This window comes from Protopterus annectens, chromosome 10.part0 (genome assembly GCF_019279795.1).
Source record: "Protopterus annectens isolate FY-2018-M chromosome 10.part0, PAN1.0, whole genome shotgun sequence".
Lineage (NCBI taxonomy): Eukaryota > Metazoa > Chordata > Ceratodontiformes > Protopteridae > Protopterus > Protopterus annectens.
The window spans coordinates 350,432,071-350,454,507 of record NC_056744.1 but is presented as its reverse complement, the minus strand read 5'-3'; the positions used below and the strand labels follow the sequence as shown (position 1 = coordinate 350,454,507).

The 22,437-nt window shown below is 45.6% G+C and overlaps 1 protein-coding gene across 1 annotated transcript in view; it reads left to right on the top strand.

Moving 5' to 3' along the window:
* The window catches only part of PRRC2C (proline rich coiled-coil 2C), a 2,776,386-nt gene that overhangs the window by 2,147,209 nt on the left and 606,740 nt on the right, over positions 1 to 22,437 (top strand). The window contains exon 24 of the mRNA XM_044086759.1: positions 6,521 to 6,526. Within this exon, the coding sequence (XP_043942694.1) occupies positions 6,521 to 6,526 (6 nt within the window). The remainder of the gene's footprint in view (positions 1 to 6,520; positions 6,527 to 22,437) is intronic.

The window sequence follows — 22,437 nt, the reverse complement described above, 5'->3', positions numbered from 1 at the left end:
GCAGCAACAGCAGAATTACAGTTCTTATCTTGGAAAACTGCTTTCCTGCTTGCAATCACTTCAGCAAGAAGGGTTTCTGAATTACAGGCATTAATGGCAGTACAGCCTTTCCTTATCTTCCATCAGGATAGAGTGTCCTTAAGAACTAACCGTACTTTTATGCCAAAAGTGGTCTCCAGAGTTTCATTGAATCAAGCAATTCACTTACCAACATTCTTCCCCAACCCACAGAACAGGGGGGAAAGACTACTACATACCTTGGATGTGCACAGGCAATTACGCTACTATCTGGACAGAACTAAGACCAACAGAAAAACTGACCAGCTTCTGGTAGCCTATGCAACAGGAATGCAAGGAAAAGCAATTTCAAAACAGACAATCTCAAAATGGATAGGAAATTGCATTAGATTTTGCTACTCTTTTCATGGAAAGGCAACTCCAGAAAACATCAGACCTCACTCCACAAGGGCTACAGCCACTACTACAGCTTTCCTACGAGGAGTGGCTACCAAAGACATTTTAGAAGCTGCTACTTGGAGCTCCGTGCATACATTTGCCAAGCATTATAATCTTCCTTTGTACTCCAGATCCTGAGCAGGTTTTGCCACTGCTGTTTTGCAAGGGATCTTAACTACACCATCATTATCTTAGTACCTCCTCCCCCAGTTTGGCTATGGTATTCTGCCCATATGTTAGGACTGCAGATGCATCCTTGAAGGACATAGTACAGTTTTGTACCTACCATAAATGTAGATGTCCGAGAGGTATGCATCTGCAGTCAGGATTACCCGCCCTCCTTCCCCTCTGTGGTACTCCTAGGGTATTTACCCATCTTCTAGCTAGCTGGGGGAATCTATTATGGTGTATTTGTTTGTATATATGTATATACTTTCTTATCTTGTTTGCTCTCTACTGTTTGGAAACATTTGCATTTATCCAAATTTAGCCTTCCTAGAGGTCACATGGCATCTGGGGCAAGAAACACTGAGGAAAATGGCGTTGGCTGATGCCTTTATACCCAATACACAGCAGCTGTGACGTCGGGTGAAGTGCGACATCAGCCGAGGCCAGACCCAGACTTTGGAATCCGGCCGACCGAAGGGCTGCCTGAGGCAGGACAACCCATATGTTAGGACTGCAGATGCATACCTCTCGGACATCTACATTTATGGTAGGTACAAAACTGTACTTTTTTTGTTTAAATAATTTGTTTGACTGTTATAGGCTACACACTAAAATGTGATAGTCTTTTCTGATCGTTTGTAGTCGTTTAAAGCTGTTTTAAGTGTATTTCTTTACTGTTTTTGCCTTATCTGAAGTTGTTAATCTTCTTCATTCCTCACTGATGGGTACGGTTCCAAACCCTTGGAACTGAGTCGGCCAAATGACAAGCTAGCGTACACCAAACTCTCGAGCCACTCTACTACCCACAATGCCCTTCATCCCATACCCCAGATCTCGTTTGCCACGCAGCCATATAGCAGCGTTTTCACCGAGCTCTCCAGCGAAGTAGTTTTGAATATTCAAACTTGTATTTCTTCCAAAAGTTTTTCTTATAGTGTCTTCTTACAGTCTAGCTCTACCCACAGGTATTCCTTTTCTTACCATTGTTGGTATTTTCTTGTCTTTCTTTACTTTTTACCACCCTTGTGGTAACTCTTCCTACCATTGCTGATAGTCTTGTCTTTCTCTCTCTCTCTCCTTTTGTCTGAGTGAGTGCTAGTATGTCAGAGAAAAAGGGTACTTCAGGTTTTAAACACTGCACACCATGCAGTGGTAAATTACCGAACAGTAACTTGCATTTTAAATGCGTTTATTGTTTGGGCATCTCGCATCTTTCTGCTACTCCCCCATGTGATATTTGTGAGAGTTTTAGTCAACTGATGTTGAATGAATGGCGCAACAAGTTGATTTTGAAAGGATTGCTTTCCTCTCCTTTCTCTGAGGCCATTTCTGCGGAGGTCTCAACCCCTCCAAGCAACGATAAGAAGCGTCCTTGCTCGGACCCTTCTTCACCGGCTGGTGAGAGGGGCAAAAATCATCGATCTAAGACTGGTTTATCTTCCTCCAAGCATAGACTTGCTGTCTCGGTGCCACCGATTTCGCCACCTAGCACAGTTTCTGGGAAGTCTGAATTGTCGGTGCTGGGCTTAGCACCGATTACTACTGAACTGATGGTTTCTTTGGTTCCGACCAGTCTGGTTCAGGACACTTCGGCACTGACCTCGCTTTTACAGGCTCCGACGACCTCGGATCCGATTTTGGCTATTACCCCGATTGTGACTTCGGCTCCGAGTTCCCACTCTGTGCCGACTTTACCGTTTATGCATTTCAAATCAGAATCCTCGGCTCCGTTCAGTTTATTACCACGGACCAGATATTAGTCTTCTGTGGACCCATTTGCCGGGCAACCCTACAGTCCTTTTCTGGATTGGCCTGAATCCCCTTCCGGGATATCGATTAGGTCTGCCAGGAGCGTGTCCAAAATAGACATAATCTGTTTCGTAGATCAGGAGTTGACTGCAAGAGGAATCTCCAGACCCTGTTCCACTCCGGGTGTTGGGATTTTTCCTCCTTCGACTCCTTCGTATTCTCCTGATGGGGATCTTTCGGTCCCAAGGCCCCCTTGCCCATTGCTTTCAATGGGACCCCTTCCTTCATCGCCGAATGCTTTGATGCCTGAAGCATCTAAGTCCTGGTGGGCTTCCGTTCCGACGACAGTTCATCTTACTTAGTCCCTTTCTTCGGGGGTGGAATATTCGGTTCTGGCCCCAGTACCGACTCCCTTCTCGGATCCGAGAGTTATTTCCGCACTGAACCCTTCTCAAATGTCAGTCTTGGAGGTGGGCCATTCGGAGCGGGTTGTGACACTGGTTCTGATTCATTCCTGTTCGGTTCCGGGATCCCATCCCTCTTCGGGTGGGCCTGCCTTCCGGATGATGGAGAGGGCGTTGTCAGCTAACAATCATCCTCAGTCAGCTCCCCCTTTGGTTCCCCCCCTTACTCGGCCATCGCCAGCCCTTGGCAGGGGACCACTAATCCGTAGCACCCCCCTTTCCGAGGCTTCTTTGGCCATTCCCACAGAAGAGCCCCCTCGAAAGAGGGTGTGCAAAAGAAAACACATGGACTCACCTGAAGAGTCCCTTACTGAGGATACGGATTACGATGATGGGGAAGGTTCCCCTAGATCACCCCCTGACAAAGTTTCCTTTGGGGGCATCTTGGAGATTGAGTCAGCGGGGTGACTGGAAATCTTCCACCCCTTCCCCGGAGGAATCCGTATTCTTACAAGCTTTCCGTTCCCGGCCCACTACGTCCTTGGTTGACCCCTCCTGCAGATGAGTTGGTCAAATTCATCATACAGCGAGAGTGGAAGAGTCCGGATTCAGTAGAAGCTATCCCCAGGAGATCAGAGTACTTTATCCTCCAGAGGATCAACCCCATTGGTCGTAAGGCTTGCCAGTAGACACTGTGGGTGGTGGTGGCGGCCACAAAGAAGGACTTGGCAGAAGAGGGTCTGGCTGTTCACCCACCCAACAGGGAGTCCCGGGCGGTGGACAGGCTAGGGAAGCGAGTCTTTGCTGCAGCGACCTTAGCTGTGCGTTTGCTGAATTTCTTGACGCACTTTACGAGACTCCAGAGAGATCTTATTTCCGAACTCTTTGGTAGCCTCGCGGGTCAAGTGTCTGATGGAGCACGTGACAAAATGGCCTTCCAACTTGCCACCTTTGAAGTGATTTCAAATTCCTCCATGAGGTTGCTCTCCCAGGCAACCGAAAGAGCAGCTAGAGCAGCAGGTGTTGGCATGGCTGTCTGACGTCATGCCTGTATGCGCATTTCTGACCTACCAGATTCCTTCGTCTTCCTTTCTGAACGCCCCTATTGAGCTCTCCACACTCTTTGGTTCTAAGGTCAAGGATACTTTGGCCAGGTGTGAGCAGGAGGGAAAGACCTTGTCTGCCGTGGGCCTGCGCTTCTCCAAACATCAGCGTTCTTCTCCAGGAATCAGAGGAGTGGGAAGTTGTGGCACAAGATGTCACAAGGTTTCTTTCCTGAGGCACATGGCGAGGACTCCTCCAGAGGCAGAGGAGGGTCCGACGGTGGAATACGTCCCTTTAGGGGCAGAGGGGGTTACCGGAATCAGGGCTCCAGAGATTCTTTCTCCGGTAGGCCCTATCAGCACTCCTGAAGCGTTGCCAGATTGCTTTCCTCTATAAGCAGTCGGGGCGCATTTCTGTCTGCACCAAGCAGCCTGGTCCTCCATTACAGACGATCAATGGGTGCAGAGAATTGTCACCAGAGGCTATCACATTCCCTTCAAATCCTTTCCAAGACCTCAATTCTCCCTTCCCGACATTCCACCCAGTCAAAGGGAGGAGGCAGCTTCCGAAATCAAGAAGCTGCTTCTAAAATGAGTCATCCAAAAGGTTCCCCCTGATCAATGTGGATTAGGGTTTTACTCCAGACTCTCTTTGATAACAAAAAATAAGACGGGGGACTGGAGGCCCATTCTGGATCTCAGTCGTTTGAACGAGTCAGTTATACAGACCAAGTTCCTCATGCTCACTATTCAATCCATCCTTCCATGTCTTTGGGAGTGTGTGTGGATGTGCTCTCTAGATCTCTGGGATGTGTATTACCACATCAAAATGGACAAACACTTCAGGAGACTTTTGCGCTTCCGGCTGGGAGCCAATCATTTTCTATTCAGAGGCCCTGCCTTTCAGTCTCTTGACAGCCCCCAGTGTGTTCATGAAATGTCTAGCAGTGGTGACAGCTCACTTGAGACTGCACGGATTCTAGGTGTTTGCTTATCTGGACGATTGGCTCCTCTCTGCCCCCACCGAGCGTCTACTGACCAAGGCCCTGCGACACACTCTGAGTCTCTGGGTATTACTGTCAACTGGGAAAAATCAAACCTTCAGCCCTCACAATTGGGATTCATAGGGGCAATGTTCAACACTCAACTTGGTCTAATATCTCTTCCTCATCACAGGCTCTTAAGACTGAGAGCACAAGTGCAAGTGATACTTGACCGCAGGAAAGTGTCTGCAAGGGCAGTTCTGCAGACTCTGGGTTCCAGGGCGGCAGCCATTCCCATTGTTCCCTTGGCCAGGCTTCATATGCTCCTGTTACAGTGGCTTCTTCAAACTCAATGGATACACAATCATCATCCCTTGAACGCACTAATCCTCATCACCGATCTTTACAAGCAAGATCTCCTCTGGTGGATGAGAATGGATGAAAGTCTGTGGTGTCGCCCCTTTCAGCCTTTTCAGCCCAGCGCTACGGTGACTACGAATGCTTCCCTGATAGGGTGAGGGGGCCATTTTCAGGGAAGATCTGTTCAAGGAATGTGGTCTCCTCTAGAAGTCAACTTGCACATCAAAGTTCTAGAGCTCAGAGCTGTGTTATGGTGTTACAAGCTGTCCACCCTCTTCTTCCTCTCGGACCAATTGCTATCCAGTCCAACATGTCTGTGGGTCTGGTACATCAACAAGCAGGGAGGGACCAGATCTTACCCCCTTTGCTGTGAAGCCATGAGAATTTGGCAGTGGGCGATAGCTACCAATCGTTTCCTGACTGCTACACACATCCCGGGAGTTCCAACGTGATTGCGGACAGGCTGAGCAGATGCATCCTGCTTCCTCACGAATGATCTTTCAACCCGGAAGTGGCGGAGGAAATTTTCAGCTGCTGGGGCTGGCCTTGCTGCAGTCTGTTTGCCTCCCCCTCCAGTGCGAAGTGCAGCAGCTATTTTGCCCTTTTTCCTATGCAGGGGGAGTCCCGGAGAGATGCTCTGACTCTCGATTGGCCTACGGTCTCCTGTACGCTTATCCTCCCATTCCCTTGATACCGTTGGTGTTAAGGAAAGCTACTCGGTTGAGAAGCAGAATGTTTCTGGCCTTGTCAGGTTTGGTTCCCCTTCCTTCAGCCACACCTGCTCTGACCCCCTTGGATTCTAGACTTCCGTCAGGATCTCATCTCCCACCCCCAAGGGTTGTCTTCTCCAAATCTGGCCACTTTCAAACTGACAGCTTGGTTGCTCCAGTTCTGTTAGTAGCCAGGCTTGAGTCGCTTCCATCTCCAGTACGGAATATTATTTTGGCATCCCATAAACCTTCTACCAGAAAACTTTATAAAGACAAGTGGAAACGTTTTTCCTCGTGGGCACAAGAGCTGTCTCTGGATCCTGTTTCTGTTCCAGTAGCTACGGTTCTTCAATACCTGACCGAGCTTTTCCTTAACGGGGCTTCTGCATCCACGATTCGGGTGCATTTAGCTGCCATCTCCAATTTCCATGATGGTTCAGATGGAATTCCTATTATTTCTTCCCGTCTTTGTAAGACTTTCTTGAAGGGGATTTTTCATTCTAGACCTCCCATTAGGCAACCTGTGGTATCATGGAATCTGTCTAGGGTGCCTCAAACTTTGACTCTACCTCCCTATGAGCCGGCTGCAACCTGTGATGCAAAGTTTCTGTCCTGGAAGACTTTGTTTCTGGTGGTGGTTACTTCAGCCAAATGTGAATCAGAGCTGCAAGCATTATACATTAAAAGTCCTTATTTGATTTTCCATAAGGACAGAGTATCACTTATCACCAATCCCACATTCTTACCCAATGTGGTTTCGGAATTCTCTATTAATCAGTCCATTGAGTTGCCCGTGTTTTTCCCTAATTATACCAACAAAGGGGAATACTGTCTCCATTCCTTGGATGTCCACAGACAGTTGCAGTTTTATTTGGACAAGACAAAGTTATTTTGAAAGTCAGATCACCTTTTTGCTGCCTTTCCGGGCTCTAGAAAGGGATCGGCAGTGTCTAAGGTTACCTTGTCTAAATGGCTTAGGGATTGCATCTCCTTTGTTTATTCTCTGGAGGAGTAATCAGCTCCTGGCCACATTAAACCTCATTCCACTAGAGCTGTGGCCACTTCTGTCGCCTTTCATGCTAGGGCTTCCATGGATGATATTTGTGCAGCTGCCACCTGGGCTAAACCCCATACCTTTATCAAGCATTATAAATTGGATCTGATCTCCAGGGGTAGAGCTGCCTTTGGTTCTATGGTTCTCCGGAATGTTCTTCCATGAGGGCAACCCAGATTCTGTAGTAGCTAGGGACTCTGTTCCATCAGTTAGGAATGGAAGAAGGTCAACAACTTCAGATAAAGAAGTTATGTCTTACCATAACGTTCCATCTGAGTTGTTGATCTTCCATTCATCACACCCTCCCACCTTCCCCCACCAAGGCTCCTGGCGGATCTTTGGTTCGCATTGTGGGTAGTAGCGTGGCTCGAGAGTTTGGTGTACGCTAGCTTGGCATTTGGCTGACTGTTCCGAGGGGTCGGAACTGTACCCATCAGTGATGAATGGAAGAAGATCAACAACTCAGATGGAACGTTATGGTAAAACGCAACTTTTTTTCAAAAAAAAAAACAAACAAAAAAAAAAACAAAATTCCTTATTTACTGCCTTTCTAAGCTACTTTAGTCCAGTTTTAAGGCTAGTGCTGAATTCAGGGCTGTGATACTAGTTTCTGAGTTGCCCATACCTTACTTGGATATGAGGAAGTTGCTCTATTCACCTGTGAGAGGGGGGAGCTTTGAGCAACCTATCTGTCCCTGGAGGAGTGGTTCCAGCCCAAAAGTTAGTAGTTTATTGGCCATTTTGGGCTAATTTCTATCTCTTTAATTTCCCTACTATAAAAATCACTTTTGCACTGTTTTGTGCACCTGGCAGTGCCGGTTAGCTACGGTTAAATTATTCCCGGCTCCACTAAGTCTCCTCTTCAGTTTTTCCCTTAACTAGTCTAACCCTCAACCTAAGCACTCAAAAAGCATCTTACAGCCCAGCACTTGCTCAGACCTAATAGCAAGCACTAATATATCCTGACACTGATTCCCCAGCAGGCCAAGGCTCTTTATTCAGCCCTCACCAACCAAGCGACTAAGCAGCTTCACCCTACTATTCAGGCATGACCAAAGGGCAACTTCAGGTGCACTCTCCAGTCCAGCTGGTGAATCTGGGTATCCTGAGGCAGTGTTACAACTGGTTAGATCAGACCATAAACTAATCACTCTGGATGTCCACACCCCACCAACACCCCCAACTAAGGAAACCACAGTAAAAAACGTTTCTAATGCAAGCTTTACCTTACTTAAGACAGAGGTGGTAAGTTTCACAGCCCTCACCTAGAAGGATGCATGGATCATGCCATCCCTAGCAAAACCAAGACTCACTCCTGTAAGAGAAAGAAACCACTTTGGTGGACCCCTGCAGTAAACAGGCTATACAATGGAAGGAGGAAACTAGTTCAGAAAAAAAGCAAATCCCAAGAAGGAAGGACATCCCTGATCAGTATCAGTAAGAAACTGAGGTCCCTCATGAAATCATCCAAGACTAACTTCGAAAGAAAAATAGCCAAGGATTCAAAAGATAACCACAAAGCCTTCTTTAGCTATGTTAAGAATCTAAGTGGCAACTCGCAGATATGCACTGAACTAGTGCAAAATAGCACAAAATATACTGAACCTACTGATATTGCCAACATCCTGGCAGATAGATTCAGTGCAGACTTCACCCCCCCCCCCCCCCCGCACCTCCAAAAGGGCCCACAACAATACCGGAAAAATGTAGTGTCCAAAAATCACAGACGCACAGGTGAAAACAGCCATTTCAAAAGCCAAAAACAGCGTCAGTGGGACCAGATGGTGTCCCAGGCTGCATCTTGCACGAACTACAAAGCGAACTAACCCCCCCACCTAAACACACTGTTCAACCTCAGCCTCTCCACAGGCTACGTGCCCATAAAATGGCGCACAGCAACGGTTATTCCTCTCCACAAAGGAGGGGCCACAACTGACCAATGTAACTATCGCCCCATAAGCCTGACTAGCCTGGTCTGCAAGGCTATGGAGCGCATCATCATGGAACTCATTAACAAAGACATTGGGAACCTGCAAACACTTGACCCGACCCAGTTCATCTTTAAGGGCAGATCATGCCTACTAAACCTGGTTGACTACTTCGAGACAGTCAGCAAGGCCATAGACGAGGGAAAGGTGGTTCACACAGCCTAACTTGACCTCGCCAAGGCTTTCGACACCATTCCCCACTCTGGTATTACAAAAAAACTCACCAGCCTGAACATAAACTCCTACATCACGAGATGGGTTGCCAACTGGCTTACAGAAAGAACTCGCACAGTAAGAATAGCGGGCTCCAGGTCCAACTCTAAACCAGTCACAAGTGGTGTCCCGCAAGGCTAGGTCCTGGGACGGACCCCTACTGTTCAGCATATATATACTTCTCAGAAGTACAGGCAAACACAGGAGGACTATGGCTAACCACGTTCGCCGATGACTGCAAACTGGGAGCCATAATTGACTCTCCGGCTGACACGGACATCCTCCAAAAGGGCCTTACTGAGGCGGACACCTGGTGTCAAAGTCATGGCCTCAAGCTAAATTCCAAAAAATGCATAGTCATCCCGTTTGCGAAAAACAAAACACCCATGAATTACCACATAGGTGGCAGCCCCTTTAATACAGAAGAGGTAATAAGAGATCTGGGGGACCCAGGTAGATCGTAATCTCTCCTTTGACAATCGTATTGCCAAAGTAGTTAGGAAATCCTTCTATGTGGCCCATCTAATTACTAAAGGTTTCGCATCTAGAAATAGAGGTTATAGTGCCCTGCTACTCGTCACTCATTAGACCCATCATAGAGTACAATGTCCCATTTGGGATGTACCTCACAAGACACTTCCAACAGCTGGAAAGACCACAAAAGCAACTCACCAAGAGGATTACTTGTCTCAAACATATGTCCTATGCAGCCCGACTGAAAAAAATTCCGGCTGTACTCAGTGGCATATCGCTTACTCAGAGGTGATCTCTGCCTGACTTACAAAGCCATGTCCAACTCAGAATTGATGGATTTCTTTAGGTGGAGCATGTCCAAGTCACTGCGAGCCACGCGTTCTAGTGAGCTAAACCTCGCCACAACAATAAATAGAACATGCTGGAGGGATAGATTCCTGTCACAGAGACTCCCCATGCTTTGGAACAAAGTTCCAAATTAAGTCAGGCAGAGCCCCTCACTAACGCTCTTCAAGAGAAACCTTGACGAGTGGATGGGTAACAGAAAATACACCACTGGGATCACTTCAGTGGCTCTACTTGACAGAGGATCAGTTAATTAATCAATGGGGCGGCGAAAGCCGACACACTCTGGCTAGGCTTATAAATGCCCTCGTGCATTTTGAATATTCATTTTTCCTGGGCTTTGGGAATTAACCGTTATGTGAGGACTGTAACATTGAAACGCGAAGAACATAGTACAGTTCTGTACACTTACCATAAATGTAGATGTTTGAGTGTATTCATTGTTGCAGTCCTGGATGTTCTTCATGTTTCACTGTTGCAGTCATTACATTTGGGTTATCCTGCTGGCAGGTTGCCCTCAGTCGGCCTGAATTCCAAACTCTTGGGTCCTGCGTTGGCTGCTGTTGCCCCTTCCCTGACGTCAGGTCGTCTGGTATAAAAGATGCAGCCGACGCCATTTTATTCCGTCTTTCTTGCGGTGCGGTGCCCGAAGCAGAAGCAGTTTGTAAGTGCCGGTCGTCCGACTCCTGATATTTTCGTGTTCAAGTTTCAGATCCTAATTCTTCATTCAAACGAAGTACCCCGTTGGGGAAACTTTTTTCTTGCTCCAGACCGATGTCAGAAAAAGTTAATAATTGTATTTCTTGTATGAAGCAAATACCTCATAAGGACTTTCATTCTTACTGTATTCCTTGCCTGGGCCCTGACCATGATGTTGCTAGTTGTCGATTTTGTGATAGATTTAACCAAAGCACTAAAGCGTCGGTACGATTTTGCATAAAGGTATTTTGGGTGAAGATTTAATTATACAATGTTGTCGGACAGCCATCAGACTACTGGAGTTCGCAAAAAACGCAAAGAAAAAGGCAACCGAGGTCCAAAACCGACGATGAAGCTTCTCCTAAGCAAGTCGCCGGTTCTCAGTGAGGCACTTTCGCAGCCCCTGACGCCCGCTACTTTAGAGTCGCTAGCCGCTAACGACTCCCAAGTGGAGACTGCCAGGCCGCTGGAAACTCAAGGTATTGGAGCCTCGGATATTATTCCCTGAGATGAGTCCGGAGCCGCTGAGCAGGCATCGGCTTCTGAGGGTGTTTTCGGACCTAAACAATTATATATTAAACAGACTTCAAAGACTAAAACACCTTTAAAGGTGAAGAAACAAGTTCACCAGCCACAAGGACAGGCCTCCATGCCCAAAAAACAGATGCTCAAAATGGCTGGAGACTTAATTACCTTGATCAGGGGTTCCCATCCCCCTCCTGATAAGAGGCCTATTCAAGAGACTATGAATTTTCAGATCAGGTTTCCATTTCTTCTTATTCCTCTTCTGATCAGGAATATTCTATTCCCCCCTATGAGGATTCTGATGCTGAAGAATCAATTCCTTCAGCTTATCCTGAGGACTACTGTTTTGGGGAAACCTTGCATACCATGAGGGAGCACTTCCACTGGGAGAGCCAAGATTTTTCAGAATCTAAGAAAAGGCTCGGAGACTTCCTTTTACTACCTCAACACAGGCCTCTAGCTATTCCACCTGTCTTAGACATTGTAGATGGTGTTCTCGGAGTCTAGTCTGACCCCTGACTCTCTATCTCCATCTCCTGTTAAGCCGGACAGATACTACCGGGCCCCTGACTCTCATAAATTCCCTTTCAAAAACCCTACTGCAGACCCAGAAACTATTTTTCAGGGTCCAAAAGGGGTCAAGGCTTCTACTGCAAAAAACCCTACCCCCCCTCTGACAGGGATTCTAGGGCACTGGATAGATGGGGAAAAAGATTTACACATCTGCTACTTTGGCTATAAGGGCCTTAAATTGCCAGTTTCATATGCTTAAATATCAGCAGTATATCACGACACTGCTTAAACAGAAAATGATGGCAAATTCTGAATGTGCAGAAAACAAAGAAATGCAGGATTTATTGCATGCATCTGAACAAGTTGGAAAGCATACTTTGCAATGCGAGTTTGATTCTCTGGAGGCCTCCTGCAGGGCCGCTGTTACGCGTTCTGTCATTAGGAGGCATGCTTGGTTAAAGGAACAAAATCTGCCTGACCATGTTAAAGCAAAATTATTAGCTGCTCCTTTACAGCATATCTTGTTTGGTGTTAAGGCGGAAGAGGTGTTAAAATGGAGGACAAAGCTAAATCTATGCAAATGGTCAAGGATTTCTTACAGGTACAACCACCTAGATTTAGCAGGCACTGGCCTACAAAGAACTGGTCCTTTACAGTCTCCGACAGACCTCAAAGGGGCAGATCCAGGCACCCTAAAGGCAGATCACAGCCGCAAGGATCCTACAGGTCTAAGCAGTGGAGTTGTTCTACCTCCAAAGGTGGAGAAGACCAAGCACAATCATACAGGAAGCAGTCCCAATGACTTCCCCCTGCCTGCACCAAGCACTTCTCTTCTGGAAGTACCCTTAGGGGGAAAACTATCACTTTTTTCTCAGAATTGGCACATTATAACCCAGGACAAATGGGTTCTAGACATAGTGTCACAAGGCTACAAGTTTCATTTCCATACCCTGCCAAGGGCAAACGGCTGCCAGACCTGCCAAATAATCAATGGGCAGAGGCTCAAAAACAAGTTGCAGCTCTCATGGCCATGAGGGCTATTCAACAAGTGCCACAGTAAGAACAGGGACAAGGATTTTACTCGACTGTTCTTGGTACCCAGAAAGGACAAAGCATAGAGACCAATACTGGACCTATCTATTCTAAACACTTTCCTGGATATACCAAAATTCAAGATGTTGACCTTACAGCAGCTTCTGCTCATGCTGGGCAGCAAGGCTTGGCTCGTGACTTTGTCCCAATCAGATAATCATGCAGAAGATACCTCAGATTCAAGGCTGGCTCAAAACATTACCAATTCTCTGCACTGCCCTTTGGCTTATCTACTGCGCCCAGGGTCTTCACAAAGTGCCTAGCACCAGTAATTGCTTACTGCAGACAAAGAGGAATACATATATATCCTTACTTGGACGACTGCCTCATACAAGCAGAGAACAAGGACATTGTACTACAGCATCTGACATTTGTGGTAAGACTTTTAACATGCCTAGGGTACACAGTCAACAAAAAGAAATCAAAACTAGCACCCTCTCAAGAGATAATATTCCTGGGTGCAAGCTTAAATACAACTGCCCAGATGGCTCATCTCACTCCAAAGGCAACGGCAACTGACTACCTATTTCAAGGAAATGGCAACAAAGGCCTAGTTATCTGCAAGAAAAATTCTGCAGGCTTTGGGCTTCATGGCATCCTGCATCTTACTAATTCCATATGCAAGACTGCATATGAGGAAAATTCAGTGGTACCTAAAAAGTGTCTGGACACAGCATTGCCACAGTCTGGAAACCATGATTACTCTAGTTCCCTGTCTGCAACAGGAGTTTCGATGGTGGACAGAGGCTTGTCACCAAAACAAGGGACAGCCTTTCTCACTACCCCCAGCCAGGCAGAGCCGAACGACGGATGCTTCAGATTATGCCTGGGGGGCACACATGGCAGGAAGAGGCATTCAGGGCACCTGGTCCACAAACCAAAAGTATCTACATATCAATCAAGAAGAGATGCTAGCTGTTCAAAATGCCCTGACAGCCTTCAAGGACCTACTTCATCCAGGACAACTACTGATAAAGACATGCAACACCACAGTCATGTGGTACATAAACAAGCATGGGGGCACTCATTTTTATCCCCTATGCAGACAAGCCATGGCTTTATAGGACACAGCATTGACTTACCAAGTTCATCTGCAGGCACAATTCCTGCCAGGAAAAGAAAATACTGTGGCAGACAAACTAAGCAGAAACCTCATGGATCCCCACGAGTGGCACCTGGATCCACAAGTCTTCAGCATGATAACAAAGAAATAGGGACGCCCGGACATAGATCTTTTTGCCTCCCCTCAAAACAATCAACTAGAAAGATTCTGCACAAGGACTTATCACAAACAAGCTTGGAAAGTGGATGCCTTATCTTTCAACTGGACAAACCTATCCGTATATGCCTTTCCTCCACTGCCTCTCCTCTCCAAGGTACTCCTAAAAGTCAGGCAGGAGAAGCCAAAAATTATTCTGATTGTTCCAGACTGGCCACGCTAGTACTGGTATCCGATCTTAAGGAGCTTGCCCCAGTGCCCAGCCTGGACCTTACCTCAAATACCTCATCTACTGTCCCAGCAAAACAATCAGATTCTGCACAGCCAACTCAGGACCCTAAACCTTGCAGCATGGCGGATAATGTAGCCAAACAAACCAAACCTCTTAGTAAAGCTGTGATGGATGTCATTTTAGAAGACAGAAGGCCTAGTACTAGAAAATCCTATGCTGGGAAATGGAAGAGATTTTGCGCTTGGAGCCAAGGTCAAGGAACTGATTCAGCTGTCCTAAACATTCCTCAGATTTTACAGTACTTAACTGAGATGCTGGACAAAGGCCTATCCTTTTCATCAATTAAAATCCATGCCTCTGCCATTTCGGCTCATTACAATACAGAGCCACCACTCTTTCCTCATCCTTCAGTAAGGCAGTACCTCAGAGGAGCGAAAAACATAAGGCCTCCAAGGAGAACGCCAATACCTGCATGGGACCTCAATTATGTCTTGGAAAAATTCACCTTACCTCCTTTTGAGCCAGCTGCGACTGCGGATATAAAGTTCTTATCTTGGAAAACCGCTCTGCTCCTAGCAATAACTTCTGCAAGACGAGTTTCAGAGCTACAGGCTCTCATGGCTGTGGAACCCTTTATCATTTTTCATCCAGACAGGGTCTCCCTGAGAATAAACCCTACCTTTATGCCTAAGGTGGTATCCAGTGTAGCCCTTAACCAAACAATCCATATGCCAACTTTTTATCCAAATCCACAGAAAAAGGGGGAGAAATTTCTGCATTCCGTGGACGTACATAGACAACTCAGATTCTCCTCGGACAAAACTAAAGTTTTCAGAAGGACAGAGCAATTACTAGTGGCATATGCCACAGCATCACAAGGAAAGGCTATATCCAAGCAGACTATTTCAAAGTGGATAGCTCACTGCATTCGTTTCTGCTACTCGCAGCATGGCAAACCAGTGCCTATGGGCATTAGGCCACATTCATCCAGAGCTGCAGCCACTTCTGCAGCCTTTCTCAGGGGCGTACCAGCCAAAGACATTTTAGAGGCTGCTACTTGGAGTTCAGTGCATACCTTTACAAAACATTACAATCTGCCTATTTACTCTAAATCCAGGGCAGGCTTTGCCACTGCAGTTCTGCAAGACCTCATAGCCACTCCTAATGCTGTTTAGCTCCAGCCCCCCCAACCATAGCTTTGGGACTCAACCTAAATGTAATGACTGCAACAGTGAAACACGAAGAACATAGTACAGTTGTGTACACTTACCATAAATGTAGATGTTCGAGTGTATTCACTGTTGCAGTCCAGGTTACCCACCCGCCATCCCCCTTTTTTTTTGCAGGAACTTATCCTTACTTCTCTAATCTATACAACCTAGGTGGTCTATTTGCTTATAGATGAAGGTAAAGTTTATTTTGGTGCATGTATGTTTTATTTACATAAATTTGGCCTACCCCTTTGGGGGCACCTGACATCTGGGGCAAGAAAAACTGAATAAAATGGCATCTGCATCTTTTTTTATACCCCTGACGACCTGACGTCAGGGAAGAGGCGACGGCAGCGGACGCAGGACCCAAGACTTTGGAATTCAGGCCGACTGAGGGCAACCTGCCAGCAGGATAACCCAAATGTAATGACTGCAACAGTGAATACACTCGAACATCTACATTTATGATGTGTACACAACTGTACTTTTCCCACCCTCCATTCCCCCTTTTTTCCTAAAGCACAGACACTATATATATATATATATATATATATATATATATATATATATATATATATATATATATATATATATATATATATATATATATATATATATATATATATATATATATATATATTTATATATTTATATTTATTTATATATATATGTGTGTGTGTGTGTGTGTGTGTGTGTATATATATATATATATATATGTAGATATATTTGTATTTATTTATATATATATGTGTGTGTGTGTATATATATATATATATATATATATATATATATATATATATATATATATATATGCATATATATATATGCATATAATTTTTTTGTATTATTATTTTTTTGTATGACGTGTCTAGGATGCTACCTTCCTGGGTTAGCCTTTTTTTTGGGGGGGCTCCTGACAGTTAAGGCAAGAAAAACTGAGGAAATGGCATCGGCTGCCTCCCTTTATACCTGATGTTGACAGTTTTACAATTGGCGGTAGCCAACGTCATATACCAAGGACTCTGGTATTCGGGCCAACTGAGGGCTACCTGTTGGCAGATAACTCAAATGTGAGGACTGCAACAGTGAATACACTCAACATCTGCATTTACGGTAAGTGTACACAACTGTACTTTCTAAACAAAAGGGATTTGTATCTTGTGTGATTTTTCCATAGAAAATGTCATTGTAGAGTCTTAGTGACATTTTAAGCAAGGTTGCCAGCCAAGGGGAGAGTTGTAACTGGTGCTGATTTGGAAATACTTCAGTACTTTTCTAAGCTAATGTAAACAAGGTCATTGTGCCTCAAAAATGGACCTGATCTTTCTGTATGTCCGGCATGGTGGGTATTAGCGAGCTGGTCATTATTTTAATATGCATTGATTGTGAACTGTTTGGCAGTGGGATCTGTAGTTTTGTTAGTGCATCAGAGCTTTAATTTTTAGAGGAGAAATGCATTTTAACCTCAAATACCTGTCTAAGGTAGCTAGTTAGGAGGAGTAGAAGTAAGTTCATGGGCCAAAGCTTTCCCCTTTGGAATGTTCTTTACAGCTTTGAGTTTCCTCGTTTGAAAAAGTGCATTTTGAGTTGGGGTGTCAAAAAAATGGGCTCTTAATGATGACTGAGAGTTGAGATGTCTGGATTTTGAAAGCAAGTAGGAAATGTATTGGAGTTCAAAAGCTGGTTTCATTCTCTTGTACTGTTAAACTTCATGATGGCTTAAATGGCACTAATTGTATTTCATCCTTCCACAATCAGACGTTTTGGTTCTGGGTTACTTGTCTGATATGATCCAGTCATTAGCTAGTGCTCCTAGCCTTGATCTTCAGATTTTCCCACAATCGCCTGTGCCCTTTTCTACCTCAAATCTTGTTTGCTGCCATGTTGAAATGGTTGATTTCACCATATGGAGTGAAGTGCTCCCTCAAATATTTTTTTCTGTTAAGGTTTATTAATAACAGTCTAGCCTAACTTTTTTTATTCTAAAACATCCGATCTGATGTTAATCTTCACCTAATCCTTGACTGTAGGTTCGGTTCCGAATTCTCGGAACCGACTCTGCCATATTTTTAGCTCACGCTCTCCAAACTCTCAAGCCAGGCTCTACCCATAATGCTCCTCACAGAGATTATCTCAGATCTTGTTTGCCGCTTCGCAGACTAGACGTGTTCCTTCCATCTCTTGAGCTTTGGCAGTTAAGTTGTAAGTGGTGGTCAGATTTTTTTTACTTTAAAACTCTTTACCTAACTATCCCTTTTTAGTACTTCTACCCTCTCTCCTCATTCTTATTTTCCATTCCTTTTCCTTACCGGCCAGTAATCTTTTCCATTACCATAGTTGGTAATCTCTCCCTCTTATAGTACCCATCAGGTATTGCTTAAAAATTACTATAGTTGGTATTATTTTCCTCTCTTCGCTTTTCTTAAAAAAAAAAAAAAAAAAAAAACACTCTCCTCTGTCTGTTCCTCTTCATCATCAATAATGGCGGACCAGAAACAATCTCCCTCAAAACCTTCTAAGGGCTCCTCTGGATTCAAGATGTGTAAAAAAAAAATGTGAGGGTAAAATGCCCATTTCAGATGGGCACACTTTGTTTGTTGTCTTGGCAAGATCCACACTCTTGTACGTTAATGAAGAGGAAGAACAAGCTTATCCTAAAATCTCCCTTAGAGGCCATTTCTGGTTCAAAAGAGAAAACTGGGGAAACAGGAACTTCTTCCTCCCATGGTTCCAAGAAAAATCTTCCTCGGTTCTGACTTCTTTAAAACCAACTGAAAAAAGCTAAAACATTTCCTCGGCACCAGGAGACCTATCTACAGTAATTAAATTGACTTTGGAGCAGACGGCTGCCTCTACATCAGTACCAACAGAGCACTTGATACCAAAGATACTGGAAATGCCTGCGCTCCCACGTACTAATTCTCCTACTGTGGACCTGTTCAGAGATGCTCCATTTGTGGAAGTAAGACCACCAAGATCTTCCTCCACATCTTCGGTGAGGTCTACTTAGTCTTTCAGAACTTGACATTGAGGTTAGTGGATCAGCTACTTGTGGCGAGAGGATTGCCTTCGGTTCCAAGCCATTCCGGTGTTGAGACTGTATGCCCAGTGACACCTTCATACACTCCTCCAACTCTACCAGAGCCCTTGGATCCCTCCATCCAGACACTTCCAGCTCTGACTCTGTTCCAATAGTGTGTTAGTCTTCTGGTTCAACAACCGCCTTGAGTATCACCGAACCTTTGGCACCAGAGACCTTCGTGGTTGGATCTCTCGTTGCTTCTGAGATGTATGGTAGTTTTTCGGTTCCATCTGAACCTTCCATGCTTCTTGGAGCTTCAGCCCTTGTAGTTTAGACCCAGGCTTCTGGTCCGGGCGTGGTCTCCTCGGTCCGGGTGTGACCCTTTTTCCGAAGCAGTCCGTTTTGGTTCTGGCCTCCCATCCCTCTATGGGGGGACCTGCCTTCTGGATTATGGAAAAGGCTTTATCCGTTGGGGATTCTCAGTCCTTGCCGTTCCTGTCGGGACAGATTTATTCTTCCTCTAAACCTGAGCTATCATTCATCTGAACCCCTGGACAAAGGGAACAAAACTCCCAGGTGGCTCCCACCTTAGTGGACTCCTCTTCAGAAACTTCCCTGGAGCATCCCCATGAGGAAGTCCCTGCGAAGAAGTACCTAGACTCCCCTGGAAGAGTCTCTTATACCAAAGATACTGATTTAGATGATGGAGAATGTTCCCCCAGGTAACCCCCTGATGATGATTCCTTTGGGGACATCCTGGAAATCTTGAAGCAGAGGGGTGGCTGGTCCTCCACCCAACCTTCCTCAGAGGAATCCATATACCTGGAGGCTTTTCGTGCCCAACCCTCCACTTCTTGGATCTCTCTGACGACTGACGAACTCATCAAGCTGATTGCTCAGTGGGCGTGGAATATGCCCAACTCTATAGAGCCAATACCTAAGAGACCTGACCATGTACTGTCTACTCCAAAAGAAGGACCACACTGGTCTAAGGGAAATCCTGTTGACGTCATGGTGGTAGTAACTGCCACCAAGAGAGAACTCTCAGAAGAGAGTCCTACTATCCATCCACCTAACAAGGAGTCTGGGATATTGGATAGATTTTGGAAGCATGTTTATGCTTCAACCACCTTAGCTCTGAGGTACTTGAACTATAGGGCACATTTCACCAGATTACAGAGGGATTTGATTAAAGAACTTTCAAATACTCTCTCTGGAGCAATAGCTGACGAGTTACATGACAAAGTTTCCTCTCAGCTTGCAACCCTAGAGTCTATTTCCAGCTCGTCCATGAGGCTGATAGCACATGCCGTTGAAGGGACAACCAGAGCAGCGGGTTCAGGTATAGCCATTAGAAGGCACTCCTGGATGCCCTTGTGCGATATTTTTAGAGCCATTTAAAGTGTCGTTCTCAATGCTCCCTTTGAGGGATCTACCCTTTTTGGCCCAAAGGTTAAAGATACTCTAGCCAGAAGTTAGCAGGATGGTAAGAACCTATCTGTCATTGGCATATGTTTCTCCACCCCTCAGAGGCCTTACTCAAGGAACCAAAGGAGTGGGAGACTGTGGTTTAGGAAATCCAAAGGTCCTTTCCAGGACTCATGAGGTAAGGATTTCCCCCGGGACAGAGGAGGAGGCAATGGAAGATGCCGCCCTAGGGGCAGAAATGGACCGCAAAACCAGGGGTCCAGGGAATCCTTCTCTGGCACATCCTATCAGCATCCCTGAACAGATGCCCAATTGCCTTCCTCTGGAGGCAGGAGAGGAGACGATTATCCCTGCACCTACCAGCCTGATAATCAATAACTGTGGAGAATTGGGCGCTGAGAATAATATCCAGAGGCCTACTGCATTCCACTCTGTGTAATCCCCCAAATACATGAAAAAACTCCCAGATGTTCCACCCAATCAAAGGGAATCAGCAGTCTTAGAAATTCAAAAACTGTTTGAAAAAAGAGTCCTCCAGAAAGTCCCACCAGACCAAACAAGATCCGGGGTTCACTCAAAATTCTTTTTAGTGCCCAAAAAGACACATTTTGAATCTCAGCCGATTCAGCAAGGCAGTTCAAGAAACCAAACTCCGGATGGTCTCAGAACAAGCCATACTTCCTTTTTTGGAAAAAGGCAACTGGATGTGTTCTGTACACCTCAAAGATGCTTATTACCAGATAAAAATGGAAAAAAACTCCAGGAGGTTTCTACGCTTCTGGCTAGGAGCTGGTCATTGCCAATTCAGAGCACTGACCTTTTGGAATCAACACAGCCCCCAGGGTGTTTACCAAATGCGTTGCAGTGGTTGCAGCTCATCTCAGACTGCAAGGTCTTAGTCTTCCCCTCCCTCGACAATTGGCTCTTCACTGCTACCAGCAGGCATCACTTAGAACAGACAAGAGACTGCACAATGCACCTCTGCAAACCGCTAGGCTTTTCAATAAATTTCAAAAAGTCCAATCTGAAGCCTTCTCAGGATTTGGATTTCATAGGTGCTCATCTAAACAGTCTCCAAAATAGCTTCTATCCCTCCAGAGAGACTACAAAGTATCAGGGCCCTAGTCAGACAAATTCTCCAAAGCAACAGAGTCCCAGCAAGATTTGTACTACAAACTTTAGGTTCAGTGCCAGCTTCAATCACTCTGGTTCCTCTAGTGAGGTTTCATATGCGAATACGGGTCTGTATTATAAACACGAAAGCTGTAAACCGCGAATACATCTACATCGACACATAAAGGTCGATGTACAAAAGGAGCGAAATACGTAATGGGTGAAAATGAAAATGCCGAACGCATATAGTCAACCAACAGAGTGCCATGCAGGTAAGCTCAAACTAACTAAAGTTAAATTAACATTTTTACAGGGGGGGCAAGCCCCCTGCACCCCCCTACTTAAATATACCAGCTCTTAGACCGCACTACAGTGGGATAAAGGATACATTTCCTCATTCCCACGATCGCCCTGCTGGCCAAGCAAATACGTTCGGTGCTTTCCTTTTTGCCGATTACGTATTTCACTCTTTTTGTATATCAACCTTTTCTGTCGATGTAGATGAATTTGCTATTTTGAGCTTTCGTGTTTATAATATAGACCCGCGGATACTACAGTGGCTTCTAGCAGCACAATGGTCTCTCATTCGCCAAACAATGTCTTTAGTGCTGATCACCAACCATTGCAGACAGGACCTAAAATGGTGGCTTCACTCCGACCAAATTCTTTTGGACCAACCATTCATCCTTACCCAGCCCCAAGCCGTAGTGACCACAGTTGCTTCCCAGATAGAGTGGGGGGAACATTATCTGGGAAAGACAGTCCAAGGCACATGGTCCCAATTGGAGGCCAATTTGCACATCAATACATCAATATTCTAGAAATGAGGGCAGTGCTATTAGCATTGCAAGCATTCCAGGATACCCTCCCTCTAGGGACAGTTGTAATTCAGATGGACAACATGTCAGTCGGGTACATCAGCAAACAAGGGGGAACCAGATCTCATCTACTATGCTGAGAGGCACTCAGAGTTTGGCAATGGACGATTTCTTCCAACCGCTTTCTGATAGCAGTGCACATTCCTGGAAGTTCCAGTGTGATAGCGGACAAATTAAGCAGGACAATTCTGATGCCTCATGAGTGGTCTCTGAACCCTGTAGCACCAGACAGGATTTTTCACCATCGGGGCCAACCTTGCTGCAACCTATTTGCTTCTCCCCTAAACAAGTGCAGAAATTACTTTGCCCCAATTCCCCCTCCAGGGAAGTCACCCATAGACACTCTTCTCCACAGTTGGCCTCCTGGTCTGCTATATGCCTTTCCCCCCATTTCTCTAATCACACAATTCCTAAAGAAAGCCAGAAAGACAAACTCTATAGTCTTCATTGCCCCATTTTGGCCTCGACAAGTTTGGTTTCCCTTCCTCTAGCCTCATCTGTTACAGAAACCATGTATCCTGGACCCAGTTCCAGATCTACTCACTCATCCAGAGGGCA